This window comes from Petaurus breviceps, unplaced genomic scaffold, assembly GCF_028583685.1.
Source record: "Petaurus breviceps papuanus isolate PSGF00001 unplaced genomic scaffold, PetGlider_PUasm1.0 90823, whole genome shotgun sequence".
Lineage (NCBI taxonomy): Eukaryota > Metazoa > Chordata > Mammalia > Diprotodontia > Petauridae > Petaurus > Petaurus breviceps.
Genome location: NW_027187352.1, coordinates 19,053,372 through 19,072,326, shown reverse-complemented (window position 1 = coordinate 19,072,326; position 18,955 = coordinate 19,053,372). Strand labels below are relative to the sequence as shown.

At 38.6% G+C, this 18,955-nt stretch overlaps 1 protein-coding gene and 1 pseudogene across 13 annotated transcripts in view; both read left to right on the top strand.

The window, feature by feature from the left end:
- Nucleotides 1–17,652, top strand: part of SYTL2 (synaptotagmin like 2) — a 157,248-nt gene extending 139,596 nt beyond the window's left edge. For all 13 annotated transcript variants that reach the window (XM_069071003.1, XM_069071005.1, XM_069071006.1 and 10 more), the window contains 3 exons: nucleotides 11,706–11,805; nucleotides 12,500–12,705; nucleotides 16,497–17,652. In XM_069071003.1, the coding sequence (XP_068927104.1) occupies nucleotides 11,706–11,805; nucleotides 12,500–12,705; nucleotides 16,497–16,642 (452 nt within the window). In that variant the 3' untranslated portion in view covers nucleotides 16,643–17,652. The remainder of the gene's footprint in view (nucleotides 1–11,705; nucleotides 11,806–12,499; nucleotides 12,706–16,496) is intronic.
- Nucleotides 6,672–8,691, top strand: LOC138148199 (crooked neck-like protein 1; annotated as a pseudogene).
- Nucleotides 17,653–18,955: the final 1,303 nt, after the last annotated feature.

Here is an 18,955-nt window from a genome sequence, read left to right as displayed (position 1 = left end):
TCCCTCCTTGGGCCAAATTCAGTGAGAATCAGGTTGTCCCATTCCCTTTCACCTTCCTGCTCTTCCCCTCCTTTGTAACAGTTTTCTCTTGCCTCTTTTATGTGAGATAATTTACCCTAGTCTGTTGTTCCCTTCTTTATTCCATTTCTTTATAAATAAAATTGTTGACCATTACAGGGCTGTATTTTGCAATTAGAATTGTATAGTAAATCATCGAGTTATTTACTCTTTAGGTACCTAATTAAGAAACTAAATTGTTAAATGGTTAGAAAAAATACCTCCCGAATCGTTATTAATGCTTCTCATCTTAACAAAAGGGTTATGATGGTTTCAGTATGTGGAGTTGATCGCAAGGACTAGTCTGCTTTGCAGACAGGACTTCCATGAAGATGGTTTAACTGCCATCAGGCTTAGGATACTGTTCCTAAATGGTGGTTAGATGAAAAAAAAAGAGAGCATTTAGGGATAGTTAGGCACTAGGGCTTTTTCTTCCAAAGAAAAGGAAAGCACCTTTGTCCCCAAGTCCCCCTAGACCTTATAGGCATTTGCCAGTGAAAAGTGACACATCTCCCTACTGAAGTACTCAAGTATATCTCAATCCCCCATTTCATCCATCTCTGCCTACAGCACATAAACATGGACCTAGGAGGGCAGAGAAGTTAAGATGCACTTCATTACTTTCCTGTTTCTGTCATCACAGGTCATTCCCTCCTAGCCTTCCTGTGGTTGACTCTTAAGTGTGTTTGCCTATAGAGTCTTCACAGTTTATCTACCCAGCATGCAGAAGGGAAGTACTTATTCTCATTCTTTCCATTTGGATACCCCAAAGAAAATCATTTCTGAAAAAAAAGTTTGTTCCATGAATTTAAATTCTTGATATTTTGAATATTAATATGTTTCTAAATTTTCTTGTAGTGTGACATTTGGTAATCTATTTTTAACCATATTATGCTTACTTCTCTGGAGGTGGATAACATCTTCCTTCATAGATCCTTTATAGTGGATCTGATTAGTAGCACCCAGAATAACTTGTTTGTTGACAGTTATTCTTTGAATAATATTGCTGTAACATATCTGTACATATATAACATACATATGTATACACACACACATTTACAAAATAGTGAAAACAAAGTGTGCCAAAAGGAACTACTTCCTTAGAAAAAGTCCTTATTGCATGGGATGAGGGAGAGTTCCCCAATGTGCCACGGGGGGAATAAAAGAGCAAAAAGTTCAGTTCTGTGATATTTGGTCTAAAACAATTAATCCAGCTGGGGAATCATTGTGGTCCCCATATATGTCTTTTAATTATCAGAAATTGAAGGCTTTAAGGCTTATTATAGCAGACAGAAGCCCAAACCGATCCAGGCATTAAAATTCAAGTCATCTGATGGCATCAGCTCAGTCTTTAGCTCAATTCGTTCTCTGTTCCTTTACCTTCTTCCCCACTCCTTTGACCTGCTACTTTTTGGATCTAGTCTCCAGATTTCTAGCCTGCCTTAACCCCTTCTTCTCCAGTTCCCTTTCTTCCCTCAGCTCCTGCTCCCTTATCTAATTACTTTGCCTTGTCAGCTGGAAATAGTTTCCTAAGGAAGGGGCACAGGGAAGGGCTGTGCATCTCAAAGATGGTTTTTATTTTCCCTAGACCCCAAGATCTTAGCACCAATTTCTCTCCAGGTGATCCTTTCCACCCCCTCTTTTCCACCTGTTTTAGAACTTGAATTATCTACCCCTTGTACTGATAAGGTAATCTTAACAAATGCTATCTAACTAACTGAAGCTGTGTAGAAAGAAAATTTTTTTGAGAGAAGCAGCAGCTAGAGGGTGTGTTTTCTTCCTAGTTTTGAGACTGAAACTTTAATTAGGAAATGATCTTGAATTCTAAAGGTCTATAAATTTGGATGTAATTGGATCCCCAAACTAAAATTTGTAGACTGTGTTCAGTATGAATCTTGAGAACTGTTTGGCTTCTTGGCCACAAAACTGGATTTTAAATGTCAGCCCTTTCCTGGTTCATGAAAAGGGGAAGATTATTTAATAAAGGAACTTTGAAATTCATGAAATTTATTGGTTTGGGAGAAAATTTTTTTATTCTTTCTGAACCTGAGGTCCTAACCCCACATTAGCCTTAAGATTGGAGAGACATTCATTTAATAATGAAGCCTTTAAATTTTAAATGTTGTTGGGGGTTTCATAATAGCTTCAACATCTTCCTAAATTGTCCTCTAGCTTGGCTTTCCTGGGTTCCTTTTTCTTTTTTGTAAACAACTCCTTTTCTGTGTGTTTAAATCCCCTTGTAAACCTAATGAGAAGAGATCTTTATACAAATTTAGGGCTACAATTCTTTGTTCTCTGATGGTATTGTGTTCCCTACAATTGCTCACTCAGTATCTGAAATCTGGGCAGTATGTTTAAAATTGCAAAAATAATTTTTTGCAAAAAAAAATTGTTCTTTAAGGTATACTTTGATCAAGGTTTCTCTATAGTGGCCTTATGTATGTTATTCTTGTAAGAACTCTTTGTTGAAGAAGTTCAGAATTTGAAAATTCTTTTGATTTAAAAGAGAATATTAGCTTTCTACAGAATCAGAAAAATGAAGAATAGAGAAGAGATAGGATGGAAAATAGAGAAGAGGGGGCAGCCAGGTAGCACAGTGAGTAAGAGCACTGGCCCCAGAGTCGGGATGACCTGGGATCCAATCCAGGCTCAGACACTTAGCACCAGACCCAGAAATAACTGGCCATGTAACCTTGAGCAAGTTACTTAACCCCAATTGCTTTAAGAAAAAAAAGAAAAAAAGAAAATAGATAAGAGAAGAGAGGAATTGTGCTTTAATTTGAAAAAAAATGCTTTGAGTTGATCTTTATAAAGGACATGCCAGACCTCAAGTATCAATTGAACAGTGAAGTCTTTTTCAAGATGCTAACTAGTAGGCTGAGGGAACTCTGGACCCCACTCCCATGCCTCAGGAGGGGTATAAGCTACTTCAGGACTCCCTAAGGTTTTTTGTAATTACAAATAAAGATCATCTTAATGGATTTTTGAGGGATTTATCCCACAAACATCTTGAATATAGTGTGACTAGGAATAGGTAGTTCAGGTTTCTGTCCCCTTTTGGGAGAATGAGAGAAGAGATTTGATCTCCTAGAAAATACTTGTATTATGACCAATCAAGCAATAGGGTTTAGTAATGATAGGTAAATTTAAAGGAAAAGGTCACCTGAGTTGAAATTTCCTATATAACTGGGAAAATAAAGATTTGAGTAAGTCATTGGGTTTGCTTAACAATAATATGTGCTAAAATTATAAGAAATTCATGGAGTAAATATACTCTGAGATAAGGTTGAATGTAAAGAATGTAGGAATTGAGTGAGTAAAATGAATGTTTAAGAGGAGAATATCAAGGAAGGAAGGAAGATGTGATTTTCCAGACAAGTGGAGGGATATATATGTGTATATGTATGTATGTACACATACATACATACACATACTGCATGTGTGTACACACGTATACATACACGTGTGTGTGCACACATAGGAGACAGATTACAGGAAGAAAATGTAAGCATGTTGAGAAAGGTTTGAGGATATTTTTTGCAAGAAGAATGATAGGGGAATTTCAGGTATCTTTTTTATTTGGTGGCTGGAATTTCTTGAGCTCCATTTCAGGGGATTGTATTATGAGACTGACAAGTGAGAAAATTGGGACAACAATTTGGTCAAGCTCTTTGAGTAGTTTGAAGGAAAATAATAAAAAGTATAGTCTCACCATATGTCTTTAAGAATGAACTGAGTGATAACAGTAAGTTCTCAATCTTGAAACTCTGCCAGAAATGTTTGAGATTTTACATGTTACCACCAGCAGTTGTGAAACTCAGATTTGATTTGTTTTGAATCAGAATGTGGTTTTTAAAGAAGCTCCCCTATTAGGAGAATTATGGTAGTAGTTTAAAAGGAGGAATTAGTGCTTTCAGTTTTTAACCTGGATTAGCTGAAAAACCATAGGCTTTAGGAAGTGCTTGAAATAATTGATCCTCAAAAAGAAAAATGTTGAATAATTAAGATTATTACTTAGACATTCTGTGATTGGGAAAATAGATTCAGGTGTAATCAACTGAATTCTGGTTTCATTTTGAGTGGGTCAGTTGTGATCAGGCAGCCTTTGATTCTCCTGTTTATAAATTTAATTATAAAAAACTGATGTAAATATCTTTTAAAAAAGACTTTCACAATATATCGGATAGTAAGATTTTTACCAATCCTGCTTACAGTTTGAAGTAATTAGGTTTGAGAAATAGTGATGAGTGCTGAACTCTGGCAGCAGATCAACATCTGAACAAAGTGTCAGTATTTTGAGACTTTGAGATCTAGCCTCGTGCTCAGGTATGAGGCCAGTGATTTCATTTTAGTTGAGGACTAGAAATTCTGAAGTGAAAAGATTCGATTCCTATCCCTACCCATTATACAATAAGGCCCTAGGAATTTTCTGAAACTTTGACTTCTCAGTCTCTTGTTAGTGAAGTGAGATAAATATCTGGTAGTCATTCCCACCCATCTTTCAGGATCATTGTAAGAAGCTCTTGTCTATAGAGTGAGGAATTTTTAACATTAGTGACTTATGATACTTAGCACAGCATCCTTTGAAGCCAACCCAGTAATAACAGTTGTGAATTCAAACTGGTAAAGATGTATATATGTATTTCCTAGTGCTGTTAATGTTCAAATAATTGCATTAGTAACACCAACATATAGTTTGAAAAATAACTTCTCTTGTAATTTAGATACTGTTAGGTTATAGACTTAGTCGATAAAGAGTTATCTAAAAGCTGCTAACTATTTTGTTAAGTGTATTTCATTTCATTAGGTTTATAATGATTCAAAAAATTCTTCACTGTTTTATCTGAGAAAATGTTTTGAGTCTTGCTATTTGGACATGGTTATGAATTTGTTTAATTTCTGCTGGTGATATGGTAGAAGGTCCTGTAATGCCTAAATCTGAGTGCTTAGAGATTCACACACAAGTGGAAGGCGCTAGATTCACACCTAGCTAGAACAGACAGTTTGTGAACCAGAGATTCTCAGGTAGAACCCCGAAAGGAGAGGCCTGGGTGACCTAACTTGCAATCTAAATATTTTGTTGGGTTTGACTTTGGAGAAACAAGAGTAAATTTGGGATTACTGATACTATGTGGGATAAACCCCTCAAAAATCCATTAAGATGTTCTTTCTTAGTAATTACTTAGCTTGGGAAAGGCATGTAGAGGAACCAGACACTGTTTAAGATTAAGTAAAATCAATGGCTTACTCAAGTCTGTACTGTGGGACAGAGGGAGATTTAGAGATTCCTTTTCTTGTCATGGGCTTTTATTCTTACTGAAATCTAGAATAGGGGAGGGGGTGGAGAAAGGGGAGAAGACTCATTTCTTTTGACCCTGCTCAGTCCCAGGAGGTCCACTGACCCAATTTGGATTTCTGGGTCACTGTATTCCATACTAATCTTTAATTGGAGACCCCAGGAAAGAAACTCCTCCTGTGGCCTGCAGGGCCCTGAGATCAGGTCCAGGCTGAAGATAAAGCTCAGGGGGTTACTCTACAACCACAAGTTGATCTAAAAGAATTGTTGATATGAAAAAGAGAAATGGACAAGGACATAAATTATAATATTCTTTAACACTGCAGCTGATCTCATGGAATGAGAACCCACCAACACCATTTGAAGTGTGTGTGTGTGTGTGTGTGTGTGTGTGTGTGTGTCTGGGTGTCTGGCAGGGTTCACACCTCTCTCCTCCTTTAGTATAATAGAGAGCCTTTCTTTCAACTCTCTTGTCATCCAGAAACATCATGGCTTTTGCTAGCCAAGTTCACTGAGGGTTTGTTCTGTTTCACTGAGGAAAATTCGTATTAATTTGTAATATTCCCTTCTTGATACAAAGGGCTATCTCTTTTGCTAGCTTAAAGAGAAGCCCCCCAGGGCTCATTCTAGTTGAGGAGTGTCATCCCTTCCAGCCCCTCCCAAGCCAACTGAGCTAGTCCATACTACTAGCAATGACCCAGGCATCCTTGCTCCCTTCCTCAAAGTTGGGGTGACTGGCTTGCAAAGGAGAAAGTTAGCCAGAGAAATCCTGAATGGAATGGTTTCCTTTGCCCATATTGCTAGGGGCTGCTTGAATGTCAGTTCACACCCCTCCCCCTACCAGGAGGAGTTGTGAACTCTTTAGCCCACCACCTCATTAAATACCCACCAATCAGGATTGCTGTTCACTTGTCAGGGGAGGTCCCAGCAATTGCTGTCAGGGAGGCAGACCTGGATATAAAGGAGACTGAGAGAGACTTTCCCTGTTCCATTGACATCTTGGTTGCTGTAAAAGAGAGACCATTGACCTCAATTTCTTGATTGAGTCAGGGCAGTCTTGGGGAGCTTAAAGAAGATGCCTATGGGGGCAGCAAGATGGTGCAGTGAGTAAAGCGCTGGCCCCAGAGTCAGGAGGACCTGAGTTTGGATCCGGCCTCAGACACTTAACACAAAAAAACTAGCTGTGTAACCTTGGGCAAGTTACTTAACCCCAATTGCCCTCCAAAAGGCAAGAAGAAAAAAAAAAAGAATATACCTATGGATTGGAGCCAGCTCTGAAGATAAGCCCTGAAGGTATCTCTGACCCATCCACCAAAACATGGCAGTCCTCACTATAGCTGGAAGGCAGTGCATCCCCAAAGTGGTGAAGGTCAAAAATAAAGCCCCTGCTGAAGTACAGATCACTGCAGAACAGCTTTTAAGGGAATCTAAAGAAAGGGAGCTTGAGTTTCTGCCACCACCTCCTCTACAGAAGATCACAGATGAAGAAGAATTAAATGATTACAAATTAAGGAAAAGAAAGACTTTTGAGGACAATATAAGGAGGAATAGAACTGTGATTAGTAACTGCTTAAAATATGCCCAATGGCAAGAGAGGCAGAAAGAAATTCAAAGCATGCCTTAGATGTCGACTACCAAAACATCACTCTCTGGCTAAGATATGCAGAAATGGAAATGAAGAATCAACAAGTAAACCATGCCCGAAATGTCTGGGATCAGGCCATCACAGCTCTTCCCCTGGTCAACCAGTTCTGGCACAAATATATTTGCATGGAGCAGATATTAGGAAACATTGCAGGAGCCTGGCAAATATTTGAACGCTGGATGGAATGGCAGCCTGAGGAGCATGCCTGGCACTCCTATACCACCTTGAACTGAGATATAAAGAGGTAGATTGGGTATGTGGCATTTACCAAAGACTTGTCCTAGTGTACCCTGATGTTAAGAACTGGATCAAGTATGCTCACTTTGAAGAAAAACATGGCTACTTTGCTCATGCAAGGAAAGTATATGAAAGAGCTGTAGAATTCTTTGGAGAGGAGCACATGAATGAACATATCTATGTGGCCTTTGCAGAATTTGAAGAAAATCAGAAAGAATTTGAAAGGGCGTGAGTGATCTATAAATATGCCCTAGATAACATTTCAAAGTAAGCAGCCCAAAAGCTCTTTAAAAATTACACAATCTTTGAAAAGAAATTTGGGGATAGGCGAGGTATTGAAGACATCATCATGAGTAAGTGGAGATTCCAGTATGAAAAGGAGGTGAAGGCCAATCCATACAATTATGATGCCTGGTTTGATTATTTGAAATTGGTGGAAAGGAATGCAGAGGAACCAGACACTGTGAGAGAGGTGTATGAAAGGGCCATCACCAACGTGCCACCAATCCAAGAGAAGAGGCACTGGAAGTGGTATTTATACCTCTGGATTAGCTATGTACTTTATGAAGAGTTGGAGGCAAAGAATCCAGACAGGTATATCAAGCTTGTCTCAAATTGATTCCTCACAAAAAGTTTACATTTGCTAAAATGTGGCTACTGTGTGCCCAGTTTGAAATATGACAGAAAAACCTACCATTTGCCAGAAGAGCTTTGGGAACTTCTATTGGCAAGTGTCCCAAAAACAAATTATTTAAAGTCTACATTGAGTTGGAGCTGTAGTTTCAAGAATTTGACCGGAGTTGGAAACTTTATGAAAAGTTCCTGAAATTTGCCCCAGAAAATTGCACATCATGGATCAAATTTGCTAAGTTAGAGACAATTCTTGGAGATATCGAGAGAGCCTGGGCGATCTGTGAGTTAGCTGTTGGCCAGCTGAGTTTAGACATGCCAGAGGTGCTTTGGAAATCCTACATTGATTTTGAAACCAAACTAGAAGAATTTGAAAAAACAAGAAGTCTCTATTGGACATTGCTGCAGCGAACACAACATGTCAAGGTATGGATCAGTTTTGCCCAATTTGAGCTATCTGCAGGAAATGAAGAAGCGTTAACTCGATGCAGAGAAATTGATGAAGAAACCAACAAAATTATGATAAACAGTGAAGAGAAGGAAGAAAGACTCATGTTATTAGAATTCCGGCAAAACTTTGAAGATGAATTTGGAACAGAATCTCAAAAAGAGAGAGTGGACAAAGTCATGCCAGAGAAAGTTAAGAAGAGAAGTACAGGCAGAAGATGGATCTGATGCTGGCTGGGAAGAGTACTGCCACTATATATTTCCAGAAGATGCAGCAACCCAGCCCAACTTCAAACTGCTAGCCAAGGCCAAACTTTGGAAGAAACAGCAGCAAGAAGAAGATGCTGCAGAGTAAAACCCAGAGAAAGACATTGGATGAGAGCAAATCTTGACTTTGTTGTTTCATTTTGATTATTTTTATGCATTTCTACTCGGCAAACATTGTGATATAGGAAATTTTTGTGTAGTATTTTTTTTTTAATCAGTGGTGAACCTTTTATATTTGCTGTGCTATGCCTTTAAAATATTGCTGAGTTAGCTTTGAGGAGATTGTAAATAAAGGACCTAACATTTCTTCGTTTATCCGTTTTGGATGTAATACTTAATGTCTTTTCAAAACACAGAATTTTTTAAATGTCAAAAATAAAGTTTATAAATCAGAGATTCACAAGTGGAAGAGCTGACTTTACACCTAGCTAGGATGGGAACAAAGAGTAGGCTATGTTAAGAAAGTAAGTTCCACTTCATTTTGTTCAGCTGTATTTAAGCCATGTATGATAGCATGATTTCCTACCGTAAGGTAATTGGAAAATGCATTTGGACTAAATTAATAACATCTGATCGGTATTGAATTTTGTTCCAGGCTCCCTAGCAACTTGTGTCCAAAATGGCCACCATCAACACACAATCCCAGTTTTCCACCTCCGAGATTGCCTCCAACTTAGACTGTTCTTCCCCTCCCTCCCCCAGGTGGGCAGCCCCCTATGCCACCTCCCATCTTCACACCTGGCATGCCTCCTGTAAGAGGATTGAGACATGCAGCTTGGATAAGGTCATATGATGCCTCTATTCTTTGATACTCCTTTTTAAAAAAAAATCAAAACCTAAATTAAAAAAAAATTTTTTCTTAATCACCTTTGAAGTCTAGTTTAAATGGCAAAATAATTGAACAGCAGGGAATCTGTATAATGCCACACAGCTGTAGTACAGAAAGAAAATGGAATGGTGAACTTGAACTCCAGTGGGCCTTCTCCAGTATGACTTCTTGTAGAGCTAATTATAATCTCATTTCATACACTTGTTGATTTTAAAGTCATTTGTTGCTGTACTGGATTGCTTTCTGCTAGTGAACATGTGAACCAGTCCTAAAGAATAGATTTCCTTTTTGAAATCAGTGTCTACTTTTCCAAGGTCCTTTATTGTAGTCACCACAGAGGGACACAGAGCAATAAGGTGTACCAATAATGCAATATTCACAATACCCACAGTGGTTATGAATATGCTGGTATAGTTGTGAATCACAAAATGTAGCAGACTCTCCACATGGAGGGCAGAACCAAAGCCTTTATTCAAATGCCAGAAAACCAAGTCCCAGAACCAGAAAGCCAAAGTCATTACAGTAGCCATGAAGTTGGTACACATGGTTAATGCAGTTAACACCCACATTTCCAAGCCTTTGCAACAAAACAGGCTCCCTCAAGCAGGGATCCTCCTCTCTCACTCACCGTAGTTCCTCAGCCTGGTTCTTGGAAGTTCTCAACAGAAATTCCCAAAGGAAAGGTATCAGCAGAAGCTCCAGCCTCTAGATGCTTACCCCAGGAAATTCTGCCATTCCCAGCTGGAGCTTTTCCTTTTATATGCCTTGGCTCCTCCCTGTTCTGCCCCTTCCTGTTATATCAGCAACTTCCTCCCAAGGTGTTAACTACTTCTGTGTTAATTAAATAGCTTAAACAAGATGTTAACTTGAAACAAGGTGCTAAGTACCTGCTTATTTGCAAATACAAAGGGGCATGGAAGATCTTCAAATTCCATTAACATTACACAAGGGTCATTTAAAAAAATTTTCTCTATGAGAGTATTCCAATATATTATAATATATTATGTATATTATATATAATGATATAAATATGAATATTTATATATATCATAATATAATTATCCTTGAGGGTAGGAAATCTTAATCACTTTGCTTTGTATTCCCAGTGCCCTGTGAATAGTGCCCCCTTATTAAATATTTGTGGGGTTGTATTAAATTTGTATTCCCTTCCCTGGGGCCATATTAGAGAGGGAATAGAAGCTGTTAATAAGATTGTGAATTCTGGGAGAAAAGACTGTAGAATATTTTGACTAAACTAGACACTGACTGTGAGCCAGAGCTATCAGAAGCAGTAAAGTCAGGCAGGGATTATTTTTTTAATTTTATGTTTATTTATTTTTAGTTTTCAATATTTACTTCATAAATTTAAAATTTTCCCCCTCTCCCCTCCCCAAGATGGCATGCAATCTGATATAGGCTCTTATATATACATTACTATTAAAAATATTTTCATATTAGTCATGTTGTATAGAAGAATTAGAATGAATGGGAGAAACAATGAAAAAGACAAAAACAAAACAAAAAAGAAAATAGTCTGCTTTGCCCTGTATTCTGACTCCATAATTCTTTCTCTGGATGTGGATGGCATTTTCCATCACGAGTCCTTTGGAATTGTTTTATGTCCTTGCATTGCTGAGAAGAACTAAGTCTATCAAAGTCAGTCCTTGCATACTGTGGCTGTTACTCTGTACAATGTTCTCCTGGTTCTGATCACTTCACTTAGCATCAGTTCATATAATAAGCCTTTCTAGGTTTTTCTGAAGTCAGGATGTTCATCATCTCTTATAGCACAATAGCATTCCATTACATTCATATACCACAACTTGTCCCCAATTGATGGGCATCCCCTCAATTTCCAGTTGTTGGCCACCACAAAGAGAGCTGCTATAAATATTTTAGTACATGTGGGTCCTTTTCCCATTTGTATGATCTTTTTGGAATACAGCCCTAGAAGTGATATTGTTGGGTCAAAGGGCTTGTACATTTTTATAGCTCCTTGGGCATAGTTCCAGATTGCTCTCCAGAATGGTTGAATCTGCTCACAGCTCTACCAACAATGAATTAGAGTTCCAACTCTGTTACATCTTCTCCAACATTTATCATTTTCCTGTTTTGTTGTGTTAGCCAATCTGAGAGGTATGATGGAGTACTTCAGAATTGTTTTGATGTGCATCTCTCTAATCAATAGTGATTTAGAGCACTTTTTCATATGACTATAAATAGCTTTAATTTATTCCTCTGAAAACTGTCAGGCAGAGATTTTTGAGAGTGATTTTTCTGTCATTTTAATGTTGCAGGTAAAAAACTTGGTACAACTGGAGAAGTGCACATCTGGGTGAAGGAATGCATTGACTTACCCCACCTCCGGGGAAACCACCTGAATTCTTTTGTCAAATGGTAAAGTCCCTCTCGGGGTTGCTCTCCCCTTGGGGCTGTTGTAGAACAGGTTTGGGTGGGCGGCTTTATTTTTCTACATGGTGATGTTGTAGACCACAGGTTAAAGAGGTAGTTGAAAGGTAGTGAAGTATGTATGCACAAGACTTTATTTAGCACTAAAGTTGGCAAGAGAGAAGGTGATTTTGGAAACAGGTTTCACTAGCACTTTCCTATATAGTCAACTTTCTACTAACTATATGTCAAAGTTTACCCTTGAGGATTATTTGTTTTTGAGGATATTGGCCCATTAGCATGCTCACAGCATCTGCCCTCTCAACCCTGCCAGGGTGCACTTAGGGAAAATAAATACATTTTACTATTAGCTTAAGTAAAATATAATGGAAATAAGAAATGGGGGTGGGGAGAGTCATCTTACTCATTTGAAGCATGTACTTTGTGTGCCTAATGCTAGTATGGTGCCTGTTCATAAATGCTTGTTCATTGATTTTTGTAAACCATTGATTCCCTCCTCTTTCATAGATAATTAAGAAGTAACTATATTTTCCTTTTTGAAAAGGTCATAATTGGCCCCTTGTCCAACCTTTCCTCCAGTACTATATACCTGTACTGAGTTATATAGCTGTATTGTGAGTAGAAAGGATACAAACACATTGACTTATGAAATGTGGCCTCATTATATTATTTCTCTTTAAAGCACCATCCTACCAGATACAAGTAGGAAAAGTCGTCAGAAGACAAGGGCTGTAGGAAAAACAACCAATCCTATCTTCAACCACACGATGGTCTATGATGGTTTTAGGCCTGGAGATTTAAAAGAAGCCTGTGTAGAGCTGACCGTCTGGGACCACCACAAATTAACTAATCAGTTTTTGGGAGGACTACGTATAGGCTTTGGAACAGGTATGACTTCTTATATTTTGCATCTTAACATGAGCTAGGAACTTCATTGAGCTCATGATTTATCAAAATTCATTTTTATTTTCTATTTTTTTTAAATTTTAAATGAAAATTTATCTTTCCCCTACCTCCTTCCCTTCCATTGAGAAAGCAAGAAAAACAAAATCCCCTATTATACATATGTATAGTCATGTAAACATTTCCAGATTGTTCATGTCAAAATATAAATTAAAAAATTGTATGTGTGTGTCTATCTACACTTTGAATCCATCACCTCTCTTTTAGGAGGCAGGTGGCCCGTTTTCTCATGAGTCCTCTGGAATCATGGTTGGTCATTGTGTTGATCAGAATTCCCAAGACTTTCAGAGTTGATTGTCTTTATAATACTAATATTATTCCTTAAATTGTTCTCCTGGTTCTTTATTTCACTTTGCATCAATTTATATAAACTTCCTTAGTTTCTCTGAAACCATGCCCTTCATTTTTTCTTGTGACACCATGCATTCCATCACATACATATTATCATAACTTGCTCAGACATTTCCCCAATTGATAAGCAGACCCTCAGTTTCCAATTCTTTGCCACCATGAAAAGAGCTGCTATAAATATTTTTCTAAAAATATCAGTTCTCTGGTCGACTAGCTAGTGCGGTGAATAGAATACCCAGCCCTGGAGTCAGGAGGAACTGAGTTCAAATCCAGCCTCAGACACTTAACACTTACTAGCTGTGTTACCTTGGGCAAGTCACTTAACCCCAATTGCCCTGCCTTCCCCCCTCAAAAGAAAAAAAGCAAAAGTATCAGTCCTTTTCTGCTTTCTGTGATCTCTTTGGGCTGTAGACCTACGAGTGCTATAGCTGTATCAAAGGGGATGTATAATTTAATAACTTTTTTGAACAATTGCTTTTCAGAATAACCAGATCAGTTCACAGCTCCACCAACAGTGCATTAATATACTCATTTTTACCACAGCTTTTAGATATTTGTCATTTTTCTTTTTCATCAGCTTTGCCAGCCTAATGGGTTTGAGGTGGTACCTCAGAATTGTTTAAAATTGCATTTTCCCAGTTATTAATGATTTAAAGTGGAGGTGTCAAGTTCATGTGGCTCCATGAAACTCCTGATTGCAGCCAGATTAAAATGTAAATAGGCAATGTTTATCAAAATTAATAAATATATTTTACAACATAGATAATGTTAATTTGTGGTTTCTGAGTCAACATATAGCTGCAGGGATTTGTTTCTATTTGAGTTTCAGACCACTAATATAGAACATTTTTTAATATGCCTAATTGATAGGTTTGATTTCTTCCTCCGAGAAGTGCCTGTTCAGATCCTTTGGCCATTTATCATTTGGGGAATGAGCCCCATGGGATTTTTTAACATTCTCCCCTGAAATAAAAAGAAGTGAGATCAAGTTTTGCTCACCACAAGCTAGAAATTTCTGTATATGTCTCTCTTTTTTTCCTTTTAACTACTTTTTTCTTTTTTTTCTTCCTTCATTTTTTGTCTTTCTTTCCTTCTTTCTATCCTTTCTTCCTCTAACCATTCTTATCTCCCTCCTTCCCTTCCTTCATTTGTTCCTTCCTTTCATTTATTTTTATACATATGTGTGTATAGATACACATGTATATACATAATAGATACACATACAAAATTAAGATTTGCAACAGACCTTAAAGATCATCTAGTCCATTCTCTCATTTTATAGATGAAAAAAAACTGAAGCCTAGAGAGGCTCAGTATTCTATCCAAGGTAACACAGCTAAAATTTGCATTTAGCAAAACTAAAATGTGAACCCAAGTCCTTTCTAAATTCAGTATTCTTTCATATAGTTTTATTTGTGTGGAATTTTGGTTGCAAATATTCTAAAATTATTGGGAAAATAAATTCTTTCTCCATCTTCTTCTCTCTTGATAAAGAGTGTTTATATCTTCATAGGCAGGGCATGAAGAAACTGGTGTGTTTGTCATCTTGGTCTCAGTTAAGTTCATTTTACTAAAGTAGAAGGGCTGTTGGAAGCCAGGTGTAGGACTGTTTGAGTGAGCATGGAAAATTGGGGAGAAAGTGACTTGCGGTAGAAACCACAGAAGCGATGAAATAAGTGAGATGTGGAAGGAATGAAATCATTATAAAAATAGACCTAAACTAGAAATCAGAAGGCTGAGGTTTTCATCCCAGCTCTGCCATTAATGGGTTGGTGACCTTAGGTCATTTCACCCTTCTTGACCTCTTTCCTTACCTATAAAATGATGCATTTGATGAACACAATTTCTTAGTCTTTCCAAATTCCAATATTCATGAAATATATAAAATATATAAAGGGTCAGGTGGTAAGGAGAACTTTAATTTACAGGGAAAATAAATGTTACGCCCCCCCCAGTAATAATTATAATAACAATAACTTTTATATAGCACTTTAAGATTTGCAGAGTGCTTTATAATTATCTAATTTTAGCCTCACAACAACCATGGAAGGTAGGTACTATTGTTATCCCTATTTTACGGATGAAGAAACTGTATCTGAGAGTGGTTAAGCAACTTCCCCAAGATTACATAGCTAATAAATGTCTGAGACAGGATTTGAACCCCAGACTCCGGGTCTAACACAGTGGGCCACTAAAGCTTCTTGTGTTGCTTACAAGGATAAAACCTGAGTTAGAAAGTACAGAAGAGACCATCTAGTTCAGCCTCCAATTAATGTGTTTTCACCCTGGCATTCCCTGTATCTGTTAAATCACAGACTACATCCCTATCCCCTGTAATGGAAAAAAACATTGAATTTGGTGATCAGTGACCTGGGTTTGCATACCGCCTCTGCTTCTTACTACACATAGGGCCTTAGGCAAGTCTCTTAACCACTCTGGGCTTTAGTTGCCCCATCTATAAAATTAGGGGACTGTACTCAGTGACCAGTATGAGCCCTTGGAACTTTTTGATTCAGTGATCCTGGTAGGTTGCAGAGAAGGAAGGTAGTGACCTGCATGGGAAGAGTGGAGTTCCTTTGATTGATGAAATCCCAGGTCCCAACTCTATCCCCAGTTAATTATTACAGAATTCTTTACCCTTCTCCCCCACCTTGACTCCATGCAAGATGGGGAGGAGGTTATGGAATAAGTATGGAACACTGCATATAATGTGAGATTTTTTTCAATGTGTTTTGATTGGTTCTACTGAATTTTTTTCAAATGCTTTTTTTTTTGTAAAGCAATTGGGGTTAAGTAACTTGCTAAAGGTTACACGGCCAGGTGTTTCTGGGTGGGTACTAAGTGTCTGAGCCTGGATTCGGTCCCCAGGTCATCCCGACACTGGGGCCAGTGCTCTTACTTGCTGTGCTACCTGGCCACCCCTTAATTTTTTTTTAATAGTTTAAAATTTGTTATAAGGCTTGTCTTTTTGGGAAGGGAAGGGTAAAGATACTGAGAGAAGTCTAGGTGATGTAAAAACAAATGTAAAAGTAGAATTATCTTTTAAAAAAATTGTTTCCTATACTGAGATGAAATTTGCTTTCCTGTGACTTCCCCATGATCTGTGCCAAAGCTTTTCTCCATTAATGAGGATAATTGAGAGTATATTATATGGGTTTAACATGTACCTGTGTTTAACTTAATTTTAAACATGCATTTTTACATAATTACAAAATACTCCCTAATAGAGTATAAGGTCTTAGAGAGCAGGAAATGTTCTTTTTCTTTTGTCTTGGTTTCTCCAGGGCCTACTGCAGCACTGGCAGGTATTTAGTAATCAATAAGTATTTAGCAAATGAAATTGAGCATGCTGAAACTTTTTGCAGGTAAAAGTTATGGGACTGAAGTAGACTGGATGGACTCCACTCAAGCAGAAATCTCTCTGTGGGAAAGGATGGTGAACTCACCTAATACATGGGTTGAAGACATCCTCCCCCTTCGGATGCTGCTCATAGCCAAGCTGACTAAGTAAGAGAGAGCCGAGCCTCTCAAGGCCCAGAGGCTCCATGGAAAAACAATGTCTTCAATTCCCTGTATTACAAAATGCAGAACAGGTGGCATCACTGGAAATCCCACCACATTGACAAAGGCCATCACGTCACTTCCCCTGACACTCAGGGCGTTGTCGAACTGCTCACCTGTATGTGTTTTTGTGCTCCAAAACCAGAGGAATTTGAACAGCAAGCAGATATGTGATCAAGACGTCACTTGAAATTAAAAGAAGCTCCCTGAGTGTCATGTGATCTGCACGGACTAATGACACTGCTTCAGAAGGGAAGCTGCCAAAGAAATGAGAAATGTGGGGTAGTGTTTATGAGCTGATGCTACAGTGCTGTCTTTTCTGCATTCCCCCTGTATCTTCTGCTTGATCATCAAATATTCCCTCATTAATTATAGATATTTAGGGTATGGAAAGCAGTTGAGGATAAGGGAAGGTAATTAATTATTGTTCTTGTTTAAAAAAAAAGCAAGCACAATGATAAGTACATTGGTGATGAGATAAAGGCTTGGCCACATGTGAGATGGAAATCTAGATGGAATTTCATATTCTGAGGAGAGATTCTGTGTTCAGTGATGCTAAATGTTTTGCTGGGTTGTGTACTTATCTGAGAAACCTTCATTGTAGACATATTTATGTGTATGTGCATACCTATATGCATATGGAGGTTCCTTGAGTGTGTGAAAAAATCTTATCAGTATGGTGGTGCCACCCACTGGACAGAGATGGAACTTCAGCCAAAGTTTTACTTAAATAGGTCTTAAAGATAAGTTTTATAATAGCTTATGTAAAACACTGAGCCTGTAAGGTTCCAACCTTCCTGCAGCTGGGCTAAGTGAAAGCAAAGTACTTTGGTTATAGATATGCTTAGGATTAGAACATAATTGCTAAATTGTACTATTCTCGTTTCCTGTGTATGTATAATTTTAATAATGTATTTTATAAAACCTTTAGTCTTCAGAATAAATTATAACAAGACTTCATTTGTACCTTGCCTTTGGTCAGTTAGCTTATCCTTTCATTTGAATTGAAATCTTTGATGTTTTTAGCCCCAGAATTCAAACTCTTCACTGGGAGAGGGAACAAAAGGGTTAAGATGAAATACAGTTTGTTACCTATCAGGCTTTCCAGAAAGTACTTTGGAAGTGTTTGCTAGTTTTCAACTGGGAGGTTGAGGGATGGGGCGATTGGGAGGGGTGAGAATAAAGGAGCAGTCAATGGGGAAATGGAGATTTGGTTTTGAAAAATGTCCACCAGGAGTTCAGAATCACTGGGATGGGATGGGTGTTTCGGAGTTGAGTTTAGATCAGTTATCATTGTGCAGAGGCGATCCTTTTTGGGTGAACTTGTCCCGGGGTATCTCTCAGCTGTGTGTGGCCAGCAATCCAGGGGAAGGAAGAGGTGTGGAGGATGCCCAGAAAGGGACAAGGTAAGTCCTGTGGAGCTGTAGGTATCAAGAGAGGATGCCTGCCTGGCGCATGGTGGAATGGTGAAAAGCAGAGAGACCTTCCTTTGACCAGAAACCTTCCATCTCCTGCTGTACACATCCTCTAAGGGAAAGTGACAAGGGGCCAGGCTGACTTCCATCTTCCACAATAGGACTTCTCCCTGGGCTCAAGATTTCCACACCTTGCTACACCTGTCTCATCTCCCACCAAAGGCTGTTAGAGGACAGCCAAGGTGATTTCCACCTCCTGCTGTACCTGTCGGCCCGGTCTCTTGCCTCCTTCAGTGTAGAGAGTCTCCAGTGCAAGGAGGAGTGATCTTCCTTCTGACTTCAGGCTTTCCATCTCCCGCTGTGCAGGTTTACCTGCCATCTCCTGCTGCTACATCTCCTGCCTGATCTCCAGTCTTTGAAGGAAAGAGGAGAGAAATGAGGCTTTCCGTCTGACTAAATGTCTTCCATCTCCCCCTGCATTTGCATCTTGCCTGACTAGCTTTTGACAAAAGGTGTAGCATTTGTTGCTCAGTGATGAACATACTTACACCTTCCAGTTATTCTGAACCTCTGTAGGTCATCGTCCAAGCCCTGTTCGACATTCCCTGCCACTCAATCCCTTATTCCCATCCCCCTCAACTGTCCCACCCCAAAGTTCCAACCAAACACCATCCACCCGCTACACTGTGTCTTCTGGAAGGCCTAGGCAACATACACAAGAAACCAGCATCCCTTCATACTAAATCTTTTTCTTTCCTTCCATCTGTTAGCAATCACTGAGACCTGGCTTCCTCTGATACTGCAGTGTCCCTAACTGCCCTTTCCAGTCCTGGCTGCACCTTCACTCA